The sequence below is a fragment of the Schistocerca piceifrons genome, chromosome 7 (genome assembly GCF_021461385.2).
Source record: "Schistocerca piceifrons isolate TAMUIC-IGC-003096 chromosome 7, iqSchPice1.1, whole genome shotgun sequence".
Taxonomy (NCBI): domain Eukaryota; kingdom Metazoa; phylum Arthropoda; class Insecta; order Orthoptera; family Acrididae; genus Schistocerca; species Schistocerca piceifrons.
In genome coordinates, this window is record NC_060144.1 from 558,833,045 (window position 1) to 558,856,218 (window position 23,174).

The 23,174-nt window shown below is 39.8% G+C and overlaps 1 protein-coding gene across 1 annotated transcript in view; it reads left to right on the forward strand.

Annotated features, from left to right (window-relative positions):
- The window catches only part of LOC124804970 (transient-receptor-potential-like protein), a 205,984-nt gene that overhangs the window by 103,612 nt on the left and 79,198 nt on the right, over positions 1-23,174 (forward strand). The window contains exons 13-15 of the mRNA XM_047265360.1: positions 2,359-2,554; positions 2,638-2,805; positions 20,517-20,742. Coding sequence (XP_047121316.1) covers positions 2,359-2,554; positions 2,638-2,805; positions 20,517-20,742 — 590 coding nt within the window. The remainder of the gene's footprint in view (positions 1-2,358; positions 2,555-2,637; positions 2,806-20,516; positions 20,743-23,174) is intronic.

Below are 23,174 nucleotides of genomic sequence, written 5' to 3' on the forward strand. Positions count from 1 at the left end.
CACCAGCATGTATGGATGATATGAGGGTTTTAACTGTCTGCTTTTTATAATCTACGTGCACTTTGCCAACTGTGTGCATTTTATCAAATGGATTTTTATCAAGATATACAAATGTGTAGTGTGCCTTGTATGCTTTGATGTCATGTAATGTATACAATTTTATAGCAAGTTCCATAAGATCAGATGACAGCAGCATTAAGACTGTTGAAACCAGTCATCTTGGAACAATAAGAGAGTCTACACTGCTATCACTGCATATGCAATTTGTGCATTTTGAACTGGGGAAACTTTCTATGACAAAATTCTCTTGGTTTCCTTTCCATATCAGGTTTAAATGCTTAGTCAAGCTTTTTACAACTTCCTCTATGGTCATAATTTTGAGCTGACTTCGGTAAGACACACTGTGGTGGTACTGTACTTGTGAATTCCAAGACATTTGCAAGTAGATATGTTAACAAATTTCCTTTTGGCTTGGAATCTTAAGCCAACATTTAATGACTTTACCAACAAGAGTAGCTGGTATCATCAAAGACTCAGCCTTCATTCTATAAAGAATATTGTGTTTGTGATATTTTTTCTGGGATTAATCTTAACCCAGGGTTAATTTCTCACTGCCATTGGCATAAAATATTTTCAAAACACATGCTGAATGACAAACTATAACCTTGTATTACTCCTCTTTTATTCTTAGTGGTATTTTTCTCTCTAGTCCCATTTTTCTATAAATTCTCACTTAACATAATTTGTAAAACCTGACAGAGTTTATACATATTTCTATATTTTTTCTCTTTTTTTCTACAAATAATATCAGCCATTCAACTTCCACTTCTGGATAAGACAGCCTCTAGATTTTTCCACGCATTATGGCCTTTGTCCCTGTTGTGCCTATGTTTTTTAATGTTATCTACACACCTTCCATTACATTGTCATCTGGGTCTTTTCTTGGCTCCTGTAATTCTACAAAGATATCCCCTGATCTACCTATCAACAACTGACCTCACTACATGTCCCACACACCACCATTTGCTTTTCATTATCACCGTGATTTTGTCTTCCACCCCATTCTGTTCCCTCATCTATTTGTTTCCTTTTCTCTCCTACTAATGCCTAAAATTCATCTTACTACTCTGGTACTGTAATTCCTACATCTGCTTATCTTAAACCAGTTTTGATCCTTTAAAAGTAGTGTCATTAACACTGCAAAATGATTGTTAATCACTGAGATGCATAACATAAATGAAATGGCTGAGAAGTATTCTATAATTATCTTCATCAGTTTCAGTTTCCTTTTTATATGATATAATTACTTCCATTATTTGCCATTCATGAAGAACATTCCTGTTTCTACTATTCAAGCACTACAATTTATCATGTAAAATGATCCATGGAATATGAAATGAACTAACTAAATGTAGCATCGTTAATTGATAGTTTTCTGTATTTGATTTGTTCTATATTATTATTTCAACCAGATTAATTTTTGTTTGTTCTTCCTTTCTTTTAATTTCTCTTAGACTATAATTTTCCCTCCTATACTGTGCATAAATAATTAGTTTAGTCTCCAATAGTTGTGTACAAGCTGTGTTTGCCAGTTCCATATTACTTTCTGTTGTCTTCTTCCTCTTCAGTCTAAAGTTATGGCTAGTGCTTGATATCAGCTTTCGTATATGCTGTGTGTAGGTACTGTATTCTTTTATTGCTACATGAGTTGTTGCATAACTTTGTATAATGCAATTTCTTGTCTCCTGGTAATATCATTCATGATAACTGATAGTAGGCTTTCCCAAGTTTCTTGAAATGTTCTATATCCTGTTTTCTTCAGAGTGGTTTTACAACCTGACAAAATACAATTTTTTTTCTTGAGACTTTGTTACAATTTTTCAAGGAAAATCCTAAAATCCAATTTTCTTCATTCTGACATTTTTAATTAATGCTTTTTGCTCCAAGGTATATATTGTTCCACTCAGTTTTTGCCACTTTCTGTTTCTTGTCTCCATATACAATGTGGCAATCATTATTGATACTGATCTTTAACACTAACTTCTCATAACAATACTTCTTGTCTCCAGTTGGCACGCAGAGCCATTTTCACTATAATCAAGTAGTAATAATGATTTATACCACTTCTACGATGTACTCTTATGTTATACTAGTTAGTTCAGATTCAGACATAGATACAGCACACATACTTCATTAATGTTTATAATTACTGTCTATACAGATTTTCTTTACCCATACATTAAACACAATTTTACACAGAAATTATCAACAGAAGAAAAACAAGTGCAAATTTTATGTCAATTTAACATTCAGTATTATTTATTTCACCAATGAACTAAAATTGACATATTTTTGCAGCTTATTTGAATCGTCACAGTCACTCTTCTGGGCCAGCTTTGGCATGATTGGACTGGACAGCTTCGAACTAACAGGAATCAAAACATATACTCGATTCTGGGGACTGCTAATGTTTGGTTCATACTCGGTGATCAATGTGATTGTCTTACTGAACCTCCTCATAGCTATGATGTCCAATTCATATGCTATGATAGATGTGAGTATCCATTTTCTGTTTTTGTCAGATCAAATTAATTGTCAGAAAAATAACACAAATAGTGACTATTTATTATTTTGCAGGAGCACTCTGACACGGAATGGAAATTTGCCCGTACTCGGCTCTGGATGAGCTATTTTGAAGAAAGTGCTACACTACCACCACCATTCAATATACTACCCACACCAAAACTCATTTTTAAGTTACTTGGGCTGCGCAAAAAGGACAAGCTTCGTAGAATGTCATCAAAGGTAAGGTAAATTTAAAATTCCACAATTCACATCCAAAAAAATTACAGTGTCAATCATGGTATACTAATACATTATGTGTTTGTGACAATTTTGTTATATGTGTTTAGTATTATTACATGAAGAGAAAGCCTTAATCATCACATATGCATGCAATATCAGTTACACATGATTGATAAGTGTGGTAATTTTTACATATTGGAGCTCCAGAAGTCAACACTGTTCAGTGCAGGAAACTCAGTATGTTCATGAATACATGTGCTAACATGTCTCAGCACCAATCAGTGATAAGGACAATATGGCTTTCATGCTAATGCAACTGTCTAAAATTAGGTACAGAAAATGCAAAGCAAATAAAGCAGTGGCAAAAAATTGGACTGATATTTTGGGGCAGCAGAACTGAGTCTGTCTCACCTGCCTGATTTATGTTTACAAAGGTTCTGTTAATCAGTTCAGCTGATTGACAGTATGGTTCCTTCAACAAGATTTCAGGCACTTTCTAGTCCTATCTTTGGAAAAATAATGGCTCTGTCATCTTATACATGGTATTCCTGAAGAAAAGGTCAATGTTCAGGGCACATGGCAGTTACAATCATTTGAAGCAAAAATCATTACATGGGCATATGCCCTGTTCTGATGGTTTCTGTGACAGAACACATTTAAGTTACATTGTTATTTATTTATTCAATATACCGTCATGTTTATACATTTACAACTGTTTCTAACACAATCACCTCTAAACGTAATCATACATATCACATTACATAAATGTTTGAATATCTGACAGTCAACTTCAATGCATTTGTGCACTCTTTGCAAAACATGTTGTGTGATTGTCTGAGTGCCTCTGCACATTCCTTAATGAGGGCAGCAGCGTCCATGATGCAACCAACCATTACATCTAGCGTACTTACCTCTCATTTGTAGACCTCAGACTACATCCAACTCCATAAACAAATATCTGATGGTATAAGATCTGGCAACCTGGCAGTCTGTTGCATGTGCTAGAAGAGTTAGGATAGGGATGTAAAGACTTGCTAGTACCATGGACCGCAAAGCCCCCACTGGGATGGGGTACGGGTTGTGTTGGGGGTGTACAAGTAGTTTACATCATTTGTTTTATAAATGTAAACCTGCTGGAATATGCCACTTAGTAATCTCCACAAGAACCTACCCTGTCTCTTCCAAGAGGGAATGAAAAAAAAAAATATATATATATATATATATATATATATATATATATATATATATATATATATATATATATATATATATATATATATAAAAAAAGAAAGATGATGAAACTTACCAAACAAAAGCACTGGCAGGTCGATAGACACACAAACAAACACAAACATACACACAAAATTCTAGCTTTCGCAACCAATGGTTGCCTCGTCAGGAAAGAGGGAAGGAGAAGGAAAGACAAAAGGATATGGGTTTTAAGGGAGAGGGTAAGGAGTCATTCCAATCCCGGGAGCGGAAAGACTTACCTTAGGGGGAAAAAAGGACAGGTATACACTCGCACACACACACATATCCATCCACACATACACAGACACAAGCAGACATTTGTAAAGGCAAAGAGTTTGGGCAGAGATGTCAGTCGGGGCGGATGTACAGAGGCAAAGATGAAGTTGAAAGACAGGTGAGGTATGAGCGGCGGCAAATTGAAATTAGAAATTAGCGGAGATTGAGGCCTGGCGGATAGCGAGAAGAAAGGATATGCTGAAGGGCAAGTTCCCATCTCCGGAGTTCTGACAGGTTGGTGTTAGTGGGAAGTATCCAGATAACCCGGACAGTGTAACACTGTGCCAAGATGTGCTGGCCGTGCACCAAGGCATGTTTAGCCACAGGGTGATCCTCATTACCAACAAACACTGTCTGCCTGTGTCCATTCATGCGAATGGACAGTTTGTTGCTGGTCATTCCCACATAGAACGCTTCACAGTGTAGGCAGGTCAGTTGGTAAATCACGTGGGTGCTTTCACACGTGGCTCTGCCTTTGATCGTGTACACCTTCCGGGTTACAGGACTGGAATAGGCGGTGGTGGGAGGGTGCATGGGACAGGTTTTACACCGGGGGCGGTTACAGGGGTAGGAGCCAGAGGGTAGGGAAGGTGGTTTGGGGATTTCATAGGGATGAACTAAGAGGTTGCGAAGGTTAGGTGGAGGGCGGAAAGACACTCTTGGTGGAGTGGGGAGGATTTCATGAAGGATGGATCTCATTTCAGGGCAGGATTTGAGGAAGTCGTATCCCTGCTGGAGAGCCACATTCAGAATCTGATCCAGTCCCGGAAAGTATCCTGTCACAAGTGGGGCACTTTTGGGGTTCTTCTGTGGAAGGTTCCGGGTTTGAGGAGATGAGGATGTGGCTCTGGTTATTTGCTTCTGTATCAGGTCGGGAGGGTAGTTACGGGATGCAAAAGCTGTTTTCAGGTTGTTGGTGTAATGGTTCAAGGATTCCGGACTGGAGCAGATTCGTTTGCCACGAAGACCTAGGCTGTAGGGAAGGGACCGTTTGATGTGGAATGGGTGGCAGCTGTCATAATGGAGGTACTGTTGCTTGTTGGTGGGTTTAATGTGGACGGACGTGTGAAGCTGGCCATTGGACAGGTGGAGGTCAACGTCAAGGAAAGTGGCATGGGATTTGGAGTAGGACCAGGTGAATCTGATGGAACCAAAGGAGTTAAGGTTGGAGAGGAAATTCTGGAGTTCTTCTTCACTGTGAGTCCAGATCACGAAAATGTCATCAATAAATCTGTACCAAACTTCGGGTTGGCAGGCCTGGGTAACCTGGAAGGCTTCCTCTAAGCGACCCATGAATAGGTTGGCATACGAGGGGGCCATCCTGGTACCCATGGCTGTTCCCTTTAATTGTTGGTATGTCTGGCCTTCAAAAGTGAAGAAGTTGTGGGTCAGGATGAAGCTGGCTAAGGTAATGAGGAAAGAGGTTTTAGGTAGGGCGGCAGGTGATCGGCGTGAAAGGAAGTGCTCCATCGCAGCGAGGCCCTGGACATGCGGAATATTTGTGTATAAGGAAGTGGCATCAATGGTTACAAGGATGGTTTCCGGGGGTAACAGACTGGGTAGGGATTCCAGGCGTTTGAGAAAGTGATTGGTGTCTTTGATGAAGGATGGGAGACTGCATTTAATGGGTTGAAGGTGTTGATCTACGTAGGCAGAGATGCGTTCGGTGGGGGCTTGGTAACCAGCTACAATGGGACGGCCGGGATGATTGGGTTTGTGAATTTTGGGAAGAAGGTAGAAGGTAGGGGTGCGGGGTGTTGGTGGGGTCAGGAGGTTGATGGAGTCGGGTGAAAGGTTTTGTAGGGGGCCTAAGGTTCTGAGGATTCCTTGAAGCTCCGCCTGGACATCAGGAATGGGATTGCCTTGGCAAACTTTGTAAGTAGTGTTGTCTGAAAGCTGACGCAGTCCCTCAGCCACATACTCCCGACGATCAAGTACCACAGTTGTGGAACCCTTGTCCGCCGGAAGAATGACGATGGATCGGTCAGCCTTCAGATCACGGATAGCCTGGGCTTCAGCAGTGGTGATGTTGGGAGTAGGATTAAGGTTTTTTAAGAAGGATTGAGAGGCAAGGCTGGAAGTCAGAAATTCCTGGAAGGTTAGGAGAGGGTGATTTTGAGGAAGAGGAGGTGGGTCCCGCTGTGACGGAGGACGGAACTGTTCCAGGCATGGTTCAATTTGGATAGTGTCTTGGGGAGTTGGATCATTAGGAGTAGGATTAGGATCATTTTTCTTCGTGGCAAAGTGATATTTCCAGCAGAGAGTACGGGTGTAGGACAGTAAATCTTTGACGAGGGCTGTTTGGTTAAATCTGGGAGTGGGGCTGAAGGTGAGGCCTTTGGATAGGACAGAGGTTTCGGATTGGGAGAGAGGTTTGGAGGAAAGGTTAACTACTGAATTGGGGTGTTGTGGTTCCAGATTGCGTTGATTGGAATTTTGAGGTTTTGGAGGGAGTGGAGCTGGAAGTGGGAGATTGAGTAGATGGGAGAGACTGGGTTTGTGTGCAATGAGAGGAGGTTGAGGTTTGCTGGAAAGGTTGTGAAGGGTGAGTGAGTTGCCTTTCCGGAGGTGGGAAACCAGGAGATTGGATAGTTTTTTAAGGTGGAGGGTGGCATGCTGTTCTAATTTGCGGTTGGCCTGTAGGAGGATGCTCTGAACAACAGGTGTGGATGTGGGAGAGGAAAGATTGAGGATTTTTATAAAGGATAGGAGTTGATGGGCGTGTTGATTGGCTGAGTGGATGTGTAGGTGAAGGATTAGGTGGGTGAGGGCAATGGATTGTTTGGTTTGGAACTGGTATAGGGACTGATGGAAAGAAGGGTTGCAGCCAGAGATGGGAACTTTAAGTGTGAGGCCTTTGGGGGTGATGCCAAATGTCAGACAAGCCTGAGAAAATAAAATATGGGAGTGTAATCTGGCTAGGGCGAAGGCATGTTTGCGGAGGGAATGTAAATAAAACTTAATGGGGTCGTTGTGAAGGTGTTGTGAGGGTGACATGGTACTAGAAGGTGGAAAGTGGAACACGAGGCTGAAATGAAAATGAAAATAAATATGAAAAAATATATGGGGAGAGATAAAGGTAAAATTAGAAAGCAAATGGAGATCTGGTGTGAAAAAAGGCGAAAAAGGGTTGGTTAGGGCTGGGCTATGTTGATCCTGTGGTGAACTTGTGTAGGTAGATAATGATGTGCATAAAGGTTAGGTGGTTGTGTTGCCGCCAAAACACGTTAAAGGGTGGAGAAATTCGGGAAAATTTCGAAAAAACTACGTGAGGATGTATTAAAAGGAGTGGTTTGGTGGTGGCAAATTATGGAAATGAAGCTAACAATTGTTTGATGAAGAAATAATGACGTTAAAACCTGTGGGAAGCGGCTAAAAATGATCGGTGATGTGAGAAAAACGGAAATGGAAATAAAGCAAAAGTTATTAAAACTGCCGAAAGGGTTGTTTAATAGCTAAAAGGAACTGTTTGTGGACTGTAAACGGTGGATTTTATAGCAGCAAAGCGGAAAAAAAAAAAAAAAAAAAGCGCTGGCAGGTCGATAGAAACACAAACAAACACATACATACACACAAAATTCTAGCTTTCGCAACCAATGGTTGCTTCGTCAGGAAAGAGGGAAGGAGAGGAAAAGACAAAAGGATGTGGGTTTTAAGGGAGAGGGTAAGGAGTCATTCCAATCCCGGGAGCGGAAAACTTACCTTACTCTTTGCCTTTACAAATGTCTGCTTGTGTCTGTGTGTGTGTGTGTGTGTGTGTGTGTGTGTGTGTGTGTGCACGAGTGTATACCTGTCCTTTTTTCCCCCTAAGGTAAGTCTTTCCGCTCCCGGGATTGGAATGACTCCTTACCCTCTCCCTTAAAACCCACATCCTTTCGTCTTTCCCTCTCCTTCCCTCTTTCCTGACGAAGCAACCATTGGTTGCGAAAGCTAGAATTTTGTGTGTATGTATGTGTTCTAGCTTCCCGCGCACAGGCTCCCAGGCAAGTCGCTGTACTGGCGTTAAAGAACTTGTGGAGCAGCAGCCAAACCGCCCCGCATGGGGTCTCCCAGCCACCAATGTCATACACTCATTTTTTTCTGACTTGGGGTCTCTGATGGTCAGTGGAAGGGCAGAGTATAAGTTGCTTTTGAAAACATTTTAAAAATTTTGTGAGACAGATCTAGGGACTCATAATATGTATGCAAATGCTTGAGTACATAGGCAAAATACCTGCACTAGATTTTGTGAATTCTTAACTACAATGTTAAGTTGAAGACTCATAAATCCTTGCATGATGTTGTGGAATTCCAATATTTTTCTTAGTTTTTAAACAGTCTTGTGATTATCTCATGGAAAGACACAAACAAAAAATTTAAATTACAGAATTGCAACTATAAGTGCTGAACTATTGATAATACACAAAGCCTATCATTGTCTTGTTGCACTCCTAATTCATACAAATGTGTAAAATAAATGTTTTATTTAGTTAAGTATAGCCACACTGTGTCAAGGACTATTACTTTGCACCACTCATATCATGTGGCAACTGGTAGTGTTTGTAATTCGCTTGTGTATGAAAGTTATAGTTCAGTAGTAAAAAACGACAAATATGTGCCTTTTAGTGATATTACTGTGAAGCTAAATGAACGAATAATCAGTCTGCAGAAAACTGTGGAAGTCCTACATAAAGAAATCGTATACCTGAAGAAAGAAAAACAGCAACTACGACTCACTCAGAGAGCATGTGGGACTTCAGAAGCAGTAAATAACAAATCGCAGATATCGAAGGTAACATGTACTGTAAAGGAACCTCCGCTCTGCGAAACGGTTCGCCATAGTAACAGCATAGCAGCATTAAATAAACCACCAAGAAGAGTAAGGTTTGCCGACATAAACAAATATTCGCAGCTCTGCCCGGTAGAATACAGTGCAAAAACCTGTAGGGTGAACGTAAGTAAGCTTTGTGAACGAAGTAATGAACAAGAAACATTCGCAGCAAAACGGCATAATGCCAAAAACAGCATAAGTAGCCGCAGTGTGAATGTTAGCAAGTTTCATGAACAAAGTAGCGATCAGGAAACATACGCAGTGAAACATAATAGTGCTAATAAATATCAAAATGAAATTCAAACAGGAGTGAAACAGTGTGATGATCAAAGTTTAGTACATAAAACCTGTAAAATTACCTTATTGAGTGATAGCCAAGGTCGTAATGTTTCAAGTTACCTTAATGAAAAAGTAAATCTCGAGTGTCTGGGGTATGTGTATCCTTCAGCAGAAGCCAAGGATGTCTTGCAAAACACTAACAAAAAGGCTTCTGAAGCTGATGTCGTCGTAATTATGACTGGAACAAATGACATAGCAAAAAACAACAGCGCAAACTTAATAAAAGGTTTAAGAAGCACATTACCCAGTATCACATCAAAAAAAGTGTTTGTTCTCGATGTTCCATTTAGATATGATCTTACAGAACGATCCTGCGTAAATCGTGAGGTATTGGACGTAAACAAACAGCTATATCACCTGTGTTCGAAAATTCAAAAATACCACAATCATTAAAGCTAGCGAGTTTGACAGGGAGTGCTATACACGACAAGGATTCCACCTCAACAACCAAGGAAGAAGATTAATCTCGAAACTGATTACCAAAACTGTGAGTAAAGAAATGGCCACCTCAACAGTAATACCGCTGGACCAGGGAAACCTGTAAAACCTGCTGGTCTGTCTGGCAAAATATTAACAGATATGCTCCAGCAGGATCAAAATAACCTTCAAACCATTCACTCTGAGTCCAGGAAACTAGATGTATCCAAACGTTGTCAAAATGGGGCCTGGCTACCAGCAGTAGACTTACAAACAACTCAAGGTATCAGCTGTATAGAAGTGCCCTTAAGAAGACAATCTGAACCCTCATCTTTACTGCCCAGGGTTAGCAAAAATAGTCTTCTGTTCTTACATATTAATATACAGTCTTTAAGAAAGAAGTTGGAAGAATTGCAGTAGTGGTTAGAAACTTCCAACTGTGGTATACTTAGTGTAAATGAGCACTGGCTATATTCATCATAAATTGACCTCAATATTCCATTTAGTTACTCCTTAGCTAGTAGTTACTGCAGATCAACAATTGGACTTGGGGGTGTTGCAATATATATTAAGAATAGACTAAATCTACAATACTTTACTATTGATGTTACAGACCTGTGTATAGACACCATCTTTGAGGCTGCAGTTGTACATATACCTAAACATAATATTAATGATATGATTATAATAGAGGGAAACATTCCACGTAGGAAAAATATATCTAAAAACAAAGATGATGTGACTTACCAAATGAAAGTGCTGGCAGGTCGACAGACACACAAACAAACACAAACATACACACAAAATTCAAGCTTTCGCAACAAACTGTTGCCTCATCAGGAAAGAGGGAAGGAGAGGGAAAGACGAAAGGAAATGGGTTTTAAGGGAGAGGGTAAGGAGTCATTCCAATCCCGGGAGCGGAAAGACTTACCCTAGGGGGAAAAAAGGACGGGTATACACTCACACACACACACACATATCCATCCACACATATACAGACACAAGCAGACATATTTGAAGACAAAGAGTTAACACATATACAGACACAAGCAGACATATTTGAAGACAAAGAGTTAACTCTTTGTCTTCAAATATGTCTGCTTGTGTCTGTATATGTGTGGATGGATATGTGTGTGTGTGCGAGTGTATACCCGTCCTTTTTTCCCCCTAGGGTAAGTCTTTCCGCTCCCGGGATTGGAATGACTCCTTACCCTCTCCCTTAAAACCCATTTCCTTTCGTCTTTCCCTCTCCTTCCCTCTTTCCTGATGAGGCAACAGTTTGTTGCGAAAGCTTGAATTTTGTGTGTATGTTTGTGTTTGTTTGTGTGTCTGTCGACCTGCCAGCACTTTCATTTGGTAAGTCACATCATCTTTGTTTTTGGATAAACATAATATTATTGTTGCATCTGTATATCACACACCATCTTCTAGTGAATATGAATTTATGGTAAATTTAAAAAAAAACTGTTAGTCTTACTAACTAAGCCTAAATATAAATACCAAAGAATCTTAATTTTTGGTGATATTAATATGGATATCAGGGTACAGAGTCATATCATATCAGAGTTCTTGGATAGCCTAAGAGCTTTTGACTGCTATTGTCTAAATGATAAGCCTACAAGATATAATGCATGCTTAGACAATATAATAAGTAATATCCATGAAAATAATGTTGAAATTGGAGTAGTGAAGTGGCCTATGGATTACAGTTCCAGTCAGCATTCCAGATGAACAACACAAAACTGTTAGACCTATGAATGAATGCAACATAAGAGAGTTTAGAACTAGATTAAGGTCAGTTAACTGGAATGACATCTTATACAAAGATATGTGTGTGAATAACACAAGCAAATTATTTATAGAGGAAATTGCAAGAATATTTGATGAGTGTTGTCCCAGATTAGTAAAAAGACAGAATAATAACCAAGCTCATAAACCACAGAGACTAAATAATTGGTTTACACCATACCTCAACACCATCAGGATTATGCTTCTTATGTTTAAGGACAGATCTCATAACAGCAACGAGTACAAAGAGATGTACATTAGAATAAGAAAAATTTATAGATCTGAAATAAGTTTGGCAAAACGTAGGGCGAATGATAACTATATTCTTAAATCCAGATACAGCTGTAAAGCTCCCTGGGAAGTAATTAAAAGCGAAATAAATAGACCAACAACTCAACTAGCTATACCCATAGCCCCAGATATCTTAAACTCACACTTTGTTAACTTCAGTTTACAACAAGATTTGTCTCCCCTCAATGCCATGCTTGATGCTAAAACTCTTTTAGGTTCAAATAAGTATGTAGTCCATAAATTCTTCTGGGCAACAGTAACTGAAAATGATGTTAGCAAAGCAATAGGCAAACTAGCAAAGCAATAGGCAAACTAAGTAGTTCCAGAGCAGAGGACTTCTATGGTCTGTCAAACCTTGTCATAAAGAAGATATCAAGTGATCTTCTGCCCCCTCTAACCACTCTCATTAACCGTATATTACAGCAAGGGATTTTCCCCGACTGTTTGATAATAGCAGTAACTATTCCCATATTTAAGAAAGGAGATAAATCAAATCCAAGTAACTATCGCCCTATCTCATTAATCCCAATAATATCTAAAATAATCGAAGACTGTGTTCACCAACAAATGAATCACTATTTTGAGAGGAATAATTTGTTAAGTAACTCACAGTATGGATTCAGGTCTAAACTATCCACTGTTAAAGCAGTTGAAAATATTATTAGTGATATATATGATGGCTTTGAAAATAAATTAATCTCATGTGCTACTCTCCTAGACCTGAGTAAAGCATTTGACACTGTACCTCATAGTACTTTGATCATGAAATTAAGACACTACGGCATGGAAGAGGACACCCTGAAATTATTAGAATCCTACTTAAGCAACAGAGTACAATTTGTTAGTGTAAATGGGCAGCTGTCAAACCCACAAACAAGAAAAAGAGGTGTGCCACGGGGCTCCATACTTGGGCCCTTCCTGTTTGTAGTGTATGTTAATGATATGCCACGATATTTACCCTGTAAAACAGTCCTCTTGAATCTGTATGAGAAAAAATAATATAATATTTGAAAAATCGGTTCATTTGTTTAGTGCAAACTCCCTATTCATAAATGAAACAAAAACTGAGGAAATGTTCTTTAATTTGAAGGTATCAAACAAAGAAAATAAGTTCATTAAACTGCTAGGAATGACGATTGACCAGAAACTTAGCTGGGATAAACATATCACACACGTCTGTTCTAAACTTGCACATGCTATGTTCCTACTTTATAAGCTTAGGAATAATGTCAGCCAAAACTTACTGCTGCATTCATATTTTGTTTATATCCACCCCCATCTTTCATATGGTATTTTGCTCTGGGGAAATTCTCCCAATTCAATATCAATTTTCAGATAGCAAAAAAAAGCTCTTTGATGTGTAGTGGGTTTATCTCCTAGGGATACATGCAGGGAACATTTCAAAAAACATAACATCATGACAGTTCCTTGTTTGTACATCTATTATTGCTTACTACACATAAAAGAAAACATAGCTCAATATCCCCTTAGGTCATCTGTCCACACTCACAATACAAGACGAAACCACACAATTGATCTGCCATACTCTAGACTGTCCAAGATACATAATAGTTATAAATATGTAGGCCTTGAACTGTTTAATATGCTCCCTAAAATTGTACAAAAAGTATCTAAAAGTAAATTTAAGACAACATTGGGTCAATGGCTCAAAGGTAAAGCATTTTATTCAGTTGATGAATTTAAAGATTGTAATATGGCAGATTTGCTGTTTTAACATAGAGAAAGGTACCTCTGCCTGTAGTAGGACCTAAATTTGTATCAATAGCTTAGGATAATGACATAGTGTTATCAACATGCATATGATAATGACATAGTGACATCAACATGAATACTCCCTGCTTAATATAAATCTGTATAATGTTTTCCTTTTTATTGTAAAATTAATAATATATAAAACTCCAAATGTGTGCTATTGTACTACACTAAATTTCATATGATTTATATATACATTGTTATGAGAATGTTGTTGTTGTTGTGGTCTTCAGTCCTGAGACTGGTTTGATGCGGCTCTCCATGCTACTCTATCCTGTGCAAGCTTCTTCATCTCCCAGTACCTACTGCAACCTACATCCTTCTGAATCTGCTTAGTGTATTCATCTCTTGGCCTCCCCCTATGATTTTTACCCTCCACGCTGCCCTCCAATACTAAATTGGTGATCCCTTGATGCCTCAGAACATGTCCTACCAACCGATCCCTTCTTCTGGTCAAGTTGTGCCACAAACTTCTCTTCTCCCCAATCCTATTCAATACTTCTTCATTAGTTATGTGATCTACCCATCTAATCTTCAGCATTCTTCTGTAGCACCACATTTCAAAAGCTTCTATTCTCTTCTTGTCCAAACTACTTACCGTCCATGTTTCACTTCCATACATGGCTACACTCCATACAAATACTTTCAGAAATAACTTCCTGACACTTAAATCTATACTCGATGTTAACAAATTTCTCTTCTTCAGAAACGCTTTCCTTGCCATTGCCAGTCTACATTTTATATCCTCTCTACTTCGTCCATCATCAGTTATTTTGCTCCCCAAATAGCAAAACTCCTTTACTACTTTAAGTGTCTCATTTCCTAATCTAATACCCTCAGCATCACCCGACTTAACTCGACTACATTCCATTATCCTCGTTTTGCTTTTGTTGATGTTCATCTTATATCCTCCCTTCAAGACACCATCCATTCCGTTCAACTGCTCTTCCAAGTCCTTTGCTGTCTCGGACAGAATTATAATGTCATCGGCGAACCTCAAAGTTTTTATTTCTTCTCCATGGATTTTAATACCTACTCCAAATTTTTCTTTTGTTTCCTTTACTGCTCGCTCAATATAGAGATTGAATAACATCGGGGAGAGGCTACAACCCTGTCTTACTCCCTTCCCAACGCTTGCTTCCCTTTCATGTCCCTCAACTCTTATAACTGCCATCTGGTTTCTGTACAAGTTGTAAATAGCCTTTCGCTCCCTGTATTTTACCCCTGCCACCTTTAGAATTTGAAAGAGAGTATTCCAGTAAACATTGTCAAAAGCGTTCTCTAAGTCTACAAATGCTAGAAACGTAGGTTTGCCTTTCCTTAATCTTTCTTCTAAGATAAGTCGTAAGGTCAGTATTGCCTCACGTGTTCCAGTATTTCTACGGAATCCAAACTGATCTTCCCCGAGGTCGGCTTCTACTAGTTTTTCCATTCGTCTGTAAAGAATTCGTGTTAGTACTTTGCAGCTGTGGCTTATTAAACTTATTGTTCGGTAATTTTCACATCTGTCAACACCTGCTTTCTTTGGGATTGGAATTATTATATTCTTCTTGAAGTCTGAGGGTATTTCGCCTGTTCATACATCTTGCTCACCAGATGGTAGAGTTTTCTCAGGACTGGCTCTCCCAAGGCCGTCAGTAGTTCCAATGGAATGTTGTCTACTCCGGGGGCCTTGTTTCGACTCAGGTCCTTCAGTGCTCTGTCAAACTCTTCACGCAGTATCGTATCTCCCATTTCATCTTCATCTACATCCTCTTCCATTTCCATAATATTGTCCTCAAGTGCATCGCCCTTGTATAGACCCTCTATATACTCCTTCCACCTTTCTGCTTTCCCTTCTTTGCTTAGAACTGGGTTTCCATCTGAGCTCTTGATGTTCATACATGTGTTTCTCTTATCTCCAAAGGTCTCTTTTATTTTCCTGTAGGCAGTATCTATCTTACCCCTAGTGAGAGAAGCCTCCACATCCTTACATTTGTCCTCTAGCCATCCCTGCTTAGCCATTTTGCACTTCCTGTCGATCTCATTTTTGAGACGTTTGTATTCCTTTTTGCCTGCTTCATTTACTGCATTTTTATATTTTCTCCTTTCATCAATTAAATTTAATATTTCTTCCGTTACCCAAGGATTTCTACTAACCCTCTTCTGTTTACCTACTTGATCGTCTGCTGCCTTCACTACTTCATCCCTCAGAGCTACCCATTCTTCTTCTACTGTATTTCTTTCCCCCATTCCTATCAATTGTTCCCTTATGCTCTCCCTGAAACTCTGTACAACCTCTGGTTCTTTCAGTTTATCCAGGTCCCATCTCCTCAAATTACCACCTTTTTGCAGTTTCTTCAGTTTTAATCTACAGGTCATAACCAATAGATTGTGGTCAGAGTCCACATCTGCCCCTGGAAATGTCTTACAATTTAAAACCTGGTTCCTAAATCTCTGTCTTACCATTATATAATCTATCTGATACCTTTTAGTATCTCCAGGGTTCTTCCATGTATACAACCTTCTATCATGATTCTTAAACCAAGTGTTAGCTATGATTAAGTTGTGCTCTGTGCAAAATTCTATCAGGCGGCTTCCTCTTTCATTTCTTAGCCCCAATCCATATTCACCTACTATGTTTCCTTCTCTCCCTTTTCCTACACTCGAATTCCAGTCACCCATGACTATTAAATTTTCGTCTCCCTTCACTATCTGAATAATTTCTTTTATTTCATCATACACTTCTTCAATTCTTCGTCATCTGCAGAGCTAGTTGGCATATAAACTTGTACTACTGTAGTAGGTGTGGGCTTTGTATCTATCTTGGCCACAATAATGCGTTCACTATTCTGTTTGTAGTAGCTTACCCGCATTCCTATTTTCCTATTCATTATTAAACCTACTCCTGCATTACCCCTATTTGATTTTGTATTTATAACCCTGTAATCACCTGACCAAAAGTCTTGTTCCTCCTGCCACCGAACTTCACTAATTCCCACTATATCTAACTTTAACCTATCCATTTCCCTTTTTAAATTTTCTAACCTACCTGCCCGATTAAGGGATCTGACATTCCACGCACCGATCCGTAGAACGCCAGTTTTCTTTCTCCTGATAACGACATCCTCTTGAGTAGTCCCCGCCCGGAGATCCGAATGGGGGACTATTTTACCTCCGGAATATTTTACCCAAGAGGACGCCATCATCATTTAATCATACAGTAAAGCTGCATGCCGTAGTTTCCCCTTGCTTTCAGCCGTTCGCAGTACCAGCACAGCAAAGCCGTTTTGGTTATTGTTACAAGGCCAGATCAGTCAATCATCCGGACTGTTGCCCTTGCAACTACTGAAAAGGCTGCTGCCCCTCTTCAGGAACCACACGTTTGTCTGGCCTCTCAACAGATACCCCTCCGTTGTGGTTGTACCTACGGTGCGGCTATCTGTATCGCTGAGGTACGCAAGCCTCCCCACCAACGGCAAGGTCCATGGTTCAAGGGGGGGTACTGTATACTGTAATTGAACTTATTGATGAAGCCCATTGTATAAGAAAATACTGAACGGCTAATAAAGATTCTTATTCTTATTCATGCGCACAATTTAACTAATTTCCTGGACATGTCAGGAGAGAAACTGGACAATGTAACAGGTGTGTGGCTGAGACCTGAATGCAAATGATGCTAATGAAATTTGAAGCCAGTCACACATTTTATTTAGCCCATTCATTACACTATTCATTACACAGTTATAAGGTTGTACAGTGACCTACATGGGTATCTGTCTTGAGGGTTATATATTTTGCTAGTGCCTATGTTGGTTACCCAATGGAAATAGCTGTAGGACTTCAAGGTACATCCTTGTTCATTTCTGGTAGAGCATATAAACAATACGGCACTGGTGCCTCCGATTTAAAATGCTTCACAATGCCTTCTGGCAATGTAAGTTGTATGATTTAGAACTGTCACTATCTAGTCTGTGTTGTCAGTTTTGGACAAGTTTTGGTGATGAGAGTTCATACCCTTGACAAGAACAGAATATGCTCTTCCACCTCTCTGTAAGATATAAGACTCAACCGGAAACATAAACTGGCACTGACTGAGCACATATTAATGGAAGAGTAAGCATATGATTTCATGAAGATGTTCATTATCTGCCCAGGAAGTGGTTTCTGGACAGTAGGAAATTGAAATAAATGTGACACCAAATATCATTAACCATGATAGGGGTTTTGATTTCAGAGCAGCTTCCAACCTAATCATATAGGAGTAACAACAGGCAGAGTTGGGACAACTAGTGCAAGGTGACAGCCACATAGACACAAGACTGGGAGGTAGTTAAATGCTTGTGGAGCAGCTATTATGAGGATTTTAAATGTCTACCACTGATAATGGCTATATATGGAGGTAGACTGCAAGACAGAGGCACTTCACAAAAGACAGAAGGGGAGTAATACACTTCCTGAAATTATCATGTACACTGCAAAATGATGTGGTGAGAAATCTATGAAGATTTCATTTGCATCTGTACACTGCCAGTGCCTTAATGTCCACACTCCTGATTCTCTCATTGACAAAATTTCAGTCTTTTTCAATATTTGTGCACTTCTGAATACAATAAATCCCTAAAATGTTCAGAGTTATCCATTTTGTCAGGATAGACGTTATACGAAAGCAGTATTTCTCACTTAATGATGCTACTGTTATTAATTGGAATAGTTCTGCTTACTAAAACTCTTGCTGTTTCCAAGCCCTCTGCTAGTGAACTTTTTCAAACTTCAACATTTATATTCCCCCATTCATTACTAATCTGTTTAAAAACTTTGGAAAAACACCTCCAGCAAGTAGTACCCTATGAAGTATCTATTTTTAACACTCTGATTCACAAATAGAAAATTAATTCAATTTATTAACTCATTTTTCTATCTATACTCATGCTCATAAATTAAGGATACTGCTGATACATGGTGAAACAACACTTTGGTGGGTGGTTTGTGGGTTTAAATCACCTCGGGGTATGACCACGCGGTGCATTTGACCTCTGGTCGTCGCACGGTGGTGCTGGCAACAGTCCACATATTCAGAGGTGTGTTGGTGCGTGTCAGAGTACAGTGCAGTGAGTAAGTGTGCAGACATTTTCAGAGGTGCTCATGGTGACTGTGTGTTGAAAATGGCTCAAAGAACACATATTTATGATGTTATGAGGGGTAGAACACTAGAGCGACTGGAGGCTGGTCAAACATAGCAGGTCGTAGCACGGGCCCTCCATGAGCCACAAAGTGTAATCTCAAAATTATGGCAATGATTCCAGCAGGAAACATGTCCAGGCACTACAGTACGGGATGTCCACAGTGTACAACACCACAAGAAAACCGATATCTCACAGTCAGTGCTTGCAGACGGCCACAGAGTACTGCAGATAGCCTTGCTCGGGACCCTACTGCAGCCACTGGAATGGTTGTCTCCATACACACAGTCTACAGACGACTGAACAGACATGGTTTATTAACCTGGAGACCTGCAAGGTGCATTCCACTGACCTCTGATCACAGGAGAGCCCATAAAGCTTGGTGTCAAGAACACAGTACATGGTCATTGGAACAGTGGTCCCACGTTCATGTACGAGTCCAGGTATAGTCTGAACAGCGATACTTGCTGGGTTTTCAACTGGCATGAACCAGGAACCAGATACCAACCCCTTAATGTCCTTGAAAGGGACCTGTATGGAGGTCATAGTTTGGTGGTGTGGGGTTGGACTATGATTGGTGCATGTACACCCCTGCATGTCTTTGACAGAGGAACTGTAACAGGTTAGGTGTGTCGAGATGTAATTTTGCACCAGTATGTCCGCCTTTTCGGGGGTGCAGTGTGTCCCACCTTCCTCATGATGGATGATAACACACAGCCCCACCGAGCTGCCATCGTGGAGGAGTACCTTGAGACAGAAGATATCAGGCAAAAGAGTGGCCTGCCTGTTCTCCAGACCTAAACCCCATCGAGCATGTCTGGGATGCTCTCGGTCGACGTATAACTGCACGTCTTCAAACCCCTACAACACTTCAGGAGCTCTGACAGGCACTGGTGCAAGAATGGGAGGCTACACCCCAGCAGCTGCTTGAACACCTGATCCAGAGTATGCCAACCTGTTGTGTGGCCTGTGTATGTGTGCATGGTGATCATATCCCATATTGATGTCAGGGCACATGCACAGGAAACAGTGGCATTTTGTAGCACATGTGTTTCGGGACAGTTTTCTCAAACTTATCACCAATACTGTGGATTTACAGATCAGTGTTGTGTGTGTTCCCTATGTGCCTATGCTATTAGTGCCAGTTTTGTGCAGTGTCACATTGTGTGGCACCACATGCTAGTGTCACATTGTGTGGCACCACATGCTGCAATTATCCTTAATTTATGAGCATGAGTGTACATTGTCTGACAACACACTAAATTACTGTTATGGATAAATACAGCTTTAATCTTAATTCTGTTGTTCTCTAAATGTGTGTACAAATTCTGTACTGATGCATGTCCCGAATTACACTATCATACTCCTAACAGCAAATGGGAGTGAAACACCCAATCATACTTCAGGATATGTGCTAGCCAGTGCACATAATATGAATATAAATGTGACATGCTGATAACAAACAGAATGGAAAAAAAATCAACTCAAGCAATAAACACACTATCATTATATTGCATATAACAGGAACATCAGCATTATCAATATGAGTGACAATAACATTACCATGGTGTTTCAGTTGTCTTCATATGCTTTTTACATTTCAGCGCAAGGAACGAAAAGAGAAGGAACGTGATTACCGCTACACAGCTGTAATGCGATCACTTGTTTGGAGATATGTGTCTGCTATGCACAGGCATGCTGAAGAAAATCCTGTCACAGAGGATGATATTAATGAAGTTAAAGGAGAAATTTCTGCAATGAAATGCCAGATGCTTGAAGTCTTCCGAAAGAATGGAATGGATGTCACTAGCGCTGACACAAGAGAGAAAGGTAAAGTATCATTATGTAAACATTTTTATTATAATAGAAGGAAACATTCCACGTGGGAAAAATTATATATAAAAACAAAGATGAGGTGACTTACCGAACGAAAGCGCTGGCAGGTCGATAGACACACAAACAAACACAAACATACACACAAAATTCAAGCTTTCGCAACAAACTGTTGCCTCATCAGGAAAGAGGGAAGGAGAGGGGAAGACGAAAGGAAGTGGGTTTTAAGGGAGAGGGTAAGGAGTCATTCCAATCCCGGGAGCGGAAAGACTTACCTTAGGGGGAAAAAAGGACAGGTATACACTCGCACACACGCACATATCCATCCACACATACAGACACAAGCAGACATATTTAAAGATGTGTTTTCAAACATCGCACTAGACTAATTTGGGGGCTCTCCATCAAATAGTCACGTAAAATTTTGTTTTAAAAATAATTTTGTTTGTAATGGGAAACAAAATGGTACTTTATGTTGAAAGTAGACTTTGCATGAAATATGTAATGAGCAATATCTGTTTGGGCTGACACCAGGTAAACACTGCATAACAAAACTGCAAATATCTAGCAAAACACCAAAGAAAATGCACCTGACGATCCTTAGGAGGGACATCATGTGTACATGTTTTTTCCATGGTTATGATGATTCTAACTTCCAGGGACAATGGAAAAGTGCAAGTTTATCCATTTGAGAAAAGAAACTTTTGTCTGTAAACATTGTGAGGTGAATAGTGGAGGGCACTTCCCATTAATTATTTCCTGTTGTAAGATAAGTCATCCAGTGGAATACAAGAGGCTATAAATTGCTGCTTGCAGGATTCAATAAATTACTCCATTATGACTATAGTTGACAACATTGTAGGCACACATTATGAGGGACAGGGAGTTCCACTACTGCACTAGAGATGGTTTGATGTTTGTGAATGTATGTGGTTTCAATATTGAATACATGTGTTTGCAATATGACAAAGCGTTGTCTCACTTCAAGTATCATCCTCATAAATATTTGCATCTGATGTTTCCTGAAAGGTTGATAAGAATAATATGTCATGTTTGTGACCAGCTCTTCCAAATGATCTGCCTCCACTAGATTTTCTCTTGTATATGAAATATCTTAAGTTTGAGACACTTTTCAAGACTGAAGAGCATTTCTTTGCACAAATTCTTGCTGCTTATGACATTGTTCAAGGAACAGAACTATGAGAAATGATTTTATGACAACTTAGAAGCTGGGGGACTTCACATTGAACAAATATTATGAATATATCACGGTGTGGAAGTTGAGCTGATAAATAAAATTACTACAAAATTGTATCTACTCAACTTTCATCAATTCAGTAGTAGAAAAATATGAAATTTTCATATTTTCTCTAATGACTTTTGACTCATTCATTTTTAGATCAGGGTTTCCTAACTAAAATTTATACATTTGAACTTGTCAGTAATCTCTCGAAGCTTGCATTGTCCTCACAGAAACACCTTGGATATGAATAAGGTAGCATGCAGATGTTTATTCAATAAAATATTTGAATATAGGACACCATGGATGGAAGCTGTTATGCCTCTGATGGTGCTGAAAATCTCAATGTCACTGTGTCTTCCAATACACAACATCTGACCTGTTTGTCCTTACTTGGGGTGTGTGGCAGTCACTGGTGAGTTTACATATCTTTGGGCATAAGGCAAATGTGGGACCTGGTCACACACTTGCCTCTTACACCTTAGTAATAGGAACATATCAGAGTCATCACAGGGCACCTCACATGTTTGGACACTGTCTAATGACCCTGTCCGGTCAAGACAAGAGCAGAGGTTGGGTATATTGGCCGTTGTGAGCTCCAACATTAGTGGGGCTACGGAGACCATGAGGAAAATAGCAGGCACACTGGAGAAAGGAGGTCCATGTGCACTCAGTAGGTTTGCTAGGAGGCACCGTTTGAGATGTGGAGGCTCTGCTGGTAGCTACTGAACACAATTCACAGTATGCATCCAGCTGCAAATCATAGCTCATGATGGCACAAATGATGTCAACTGCATGGATTCTGAAGTAATCCTCCGTTCCTTTAGACAGCTAGTTTGACTGGTAAAAGCCGCTATCATCACACTTGTGGTGTAACTATGGCTCATTATTTACAGCGTGTGGCTCGTTATTTACAGCATTGTACCCAGAATTGTAGTGAAACTCTGGTCTGGAGCCAAGTGGGAGGTTTGATCAAAAGGCTCAGACAATTCTGCAACAATCTCAGATGCAAACTTCTTGATCTTCATTATCGGATGGATAATTGTAAGGTCAGGTACGGACTACACAAACAAAGGTACTATTTAGGTAGCTGAAAGTGTGTGGTGTGCACATGGTGAATTTTAGGTTAGAGGAGGCCCTCTTTATGGTCAATACTGAACTGTCTGACAAAAAGAAGGTGGATCTGCCA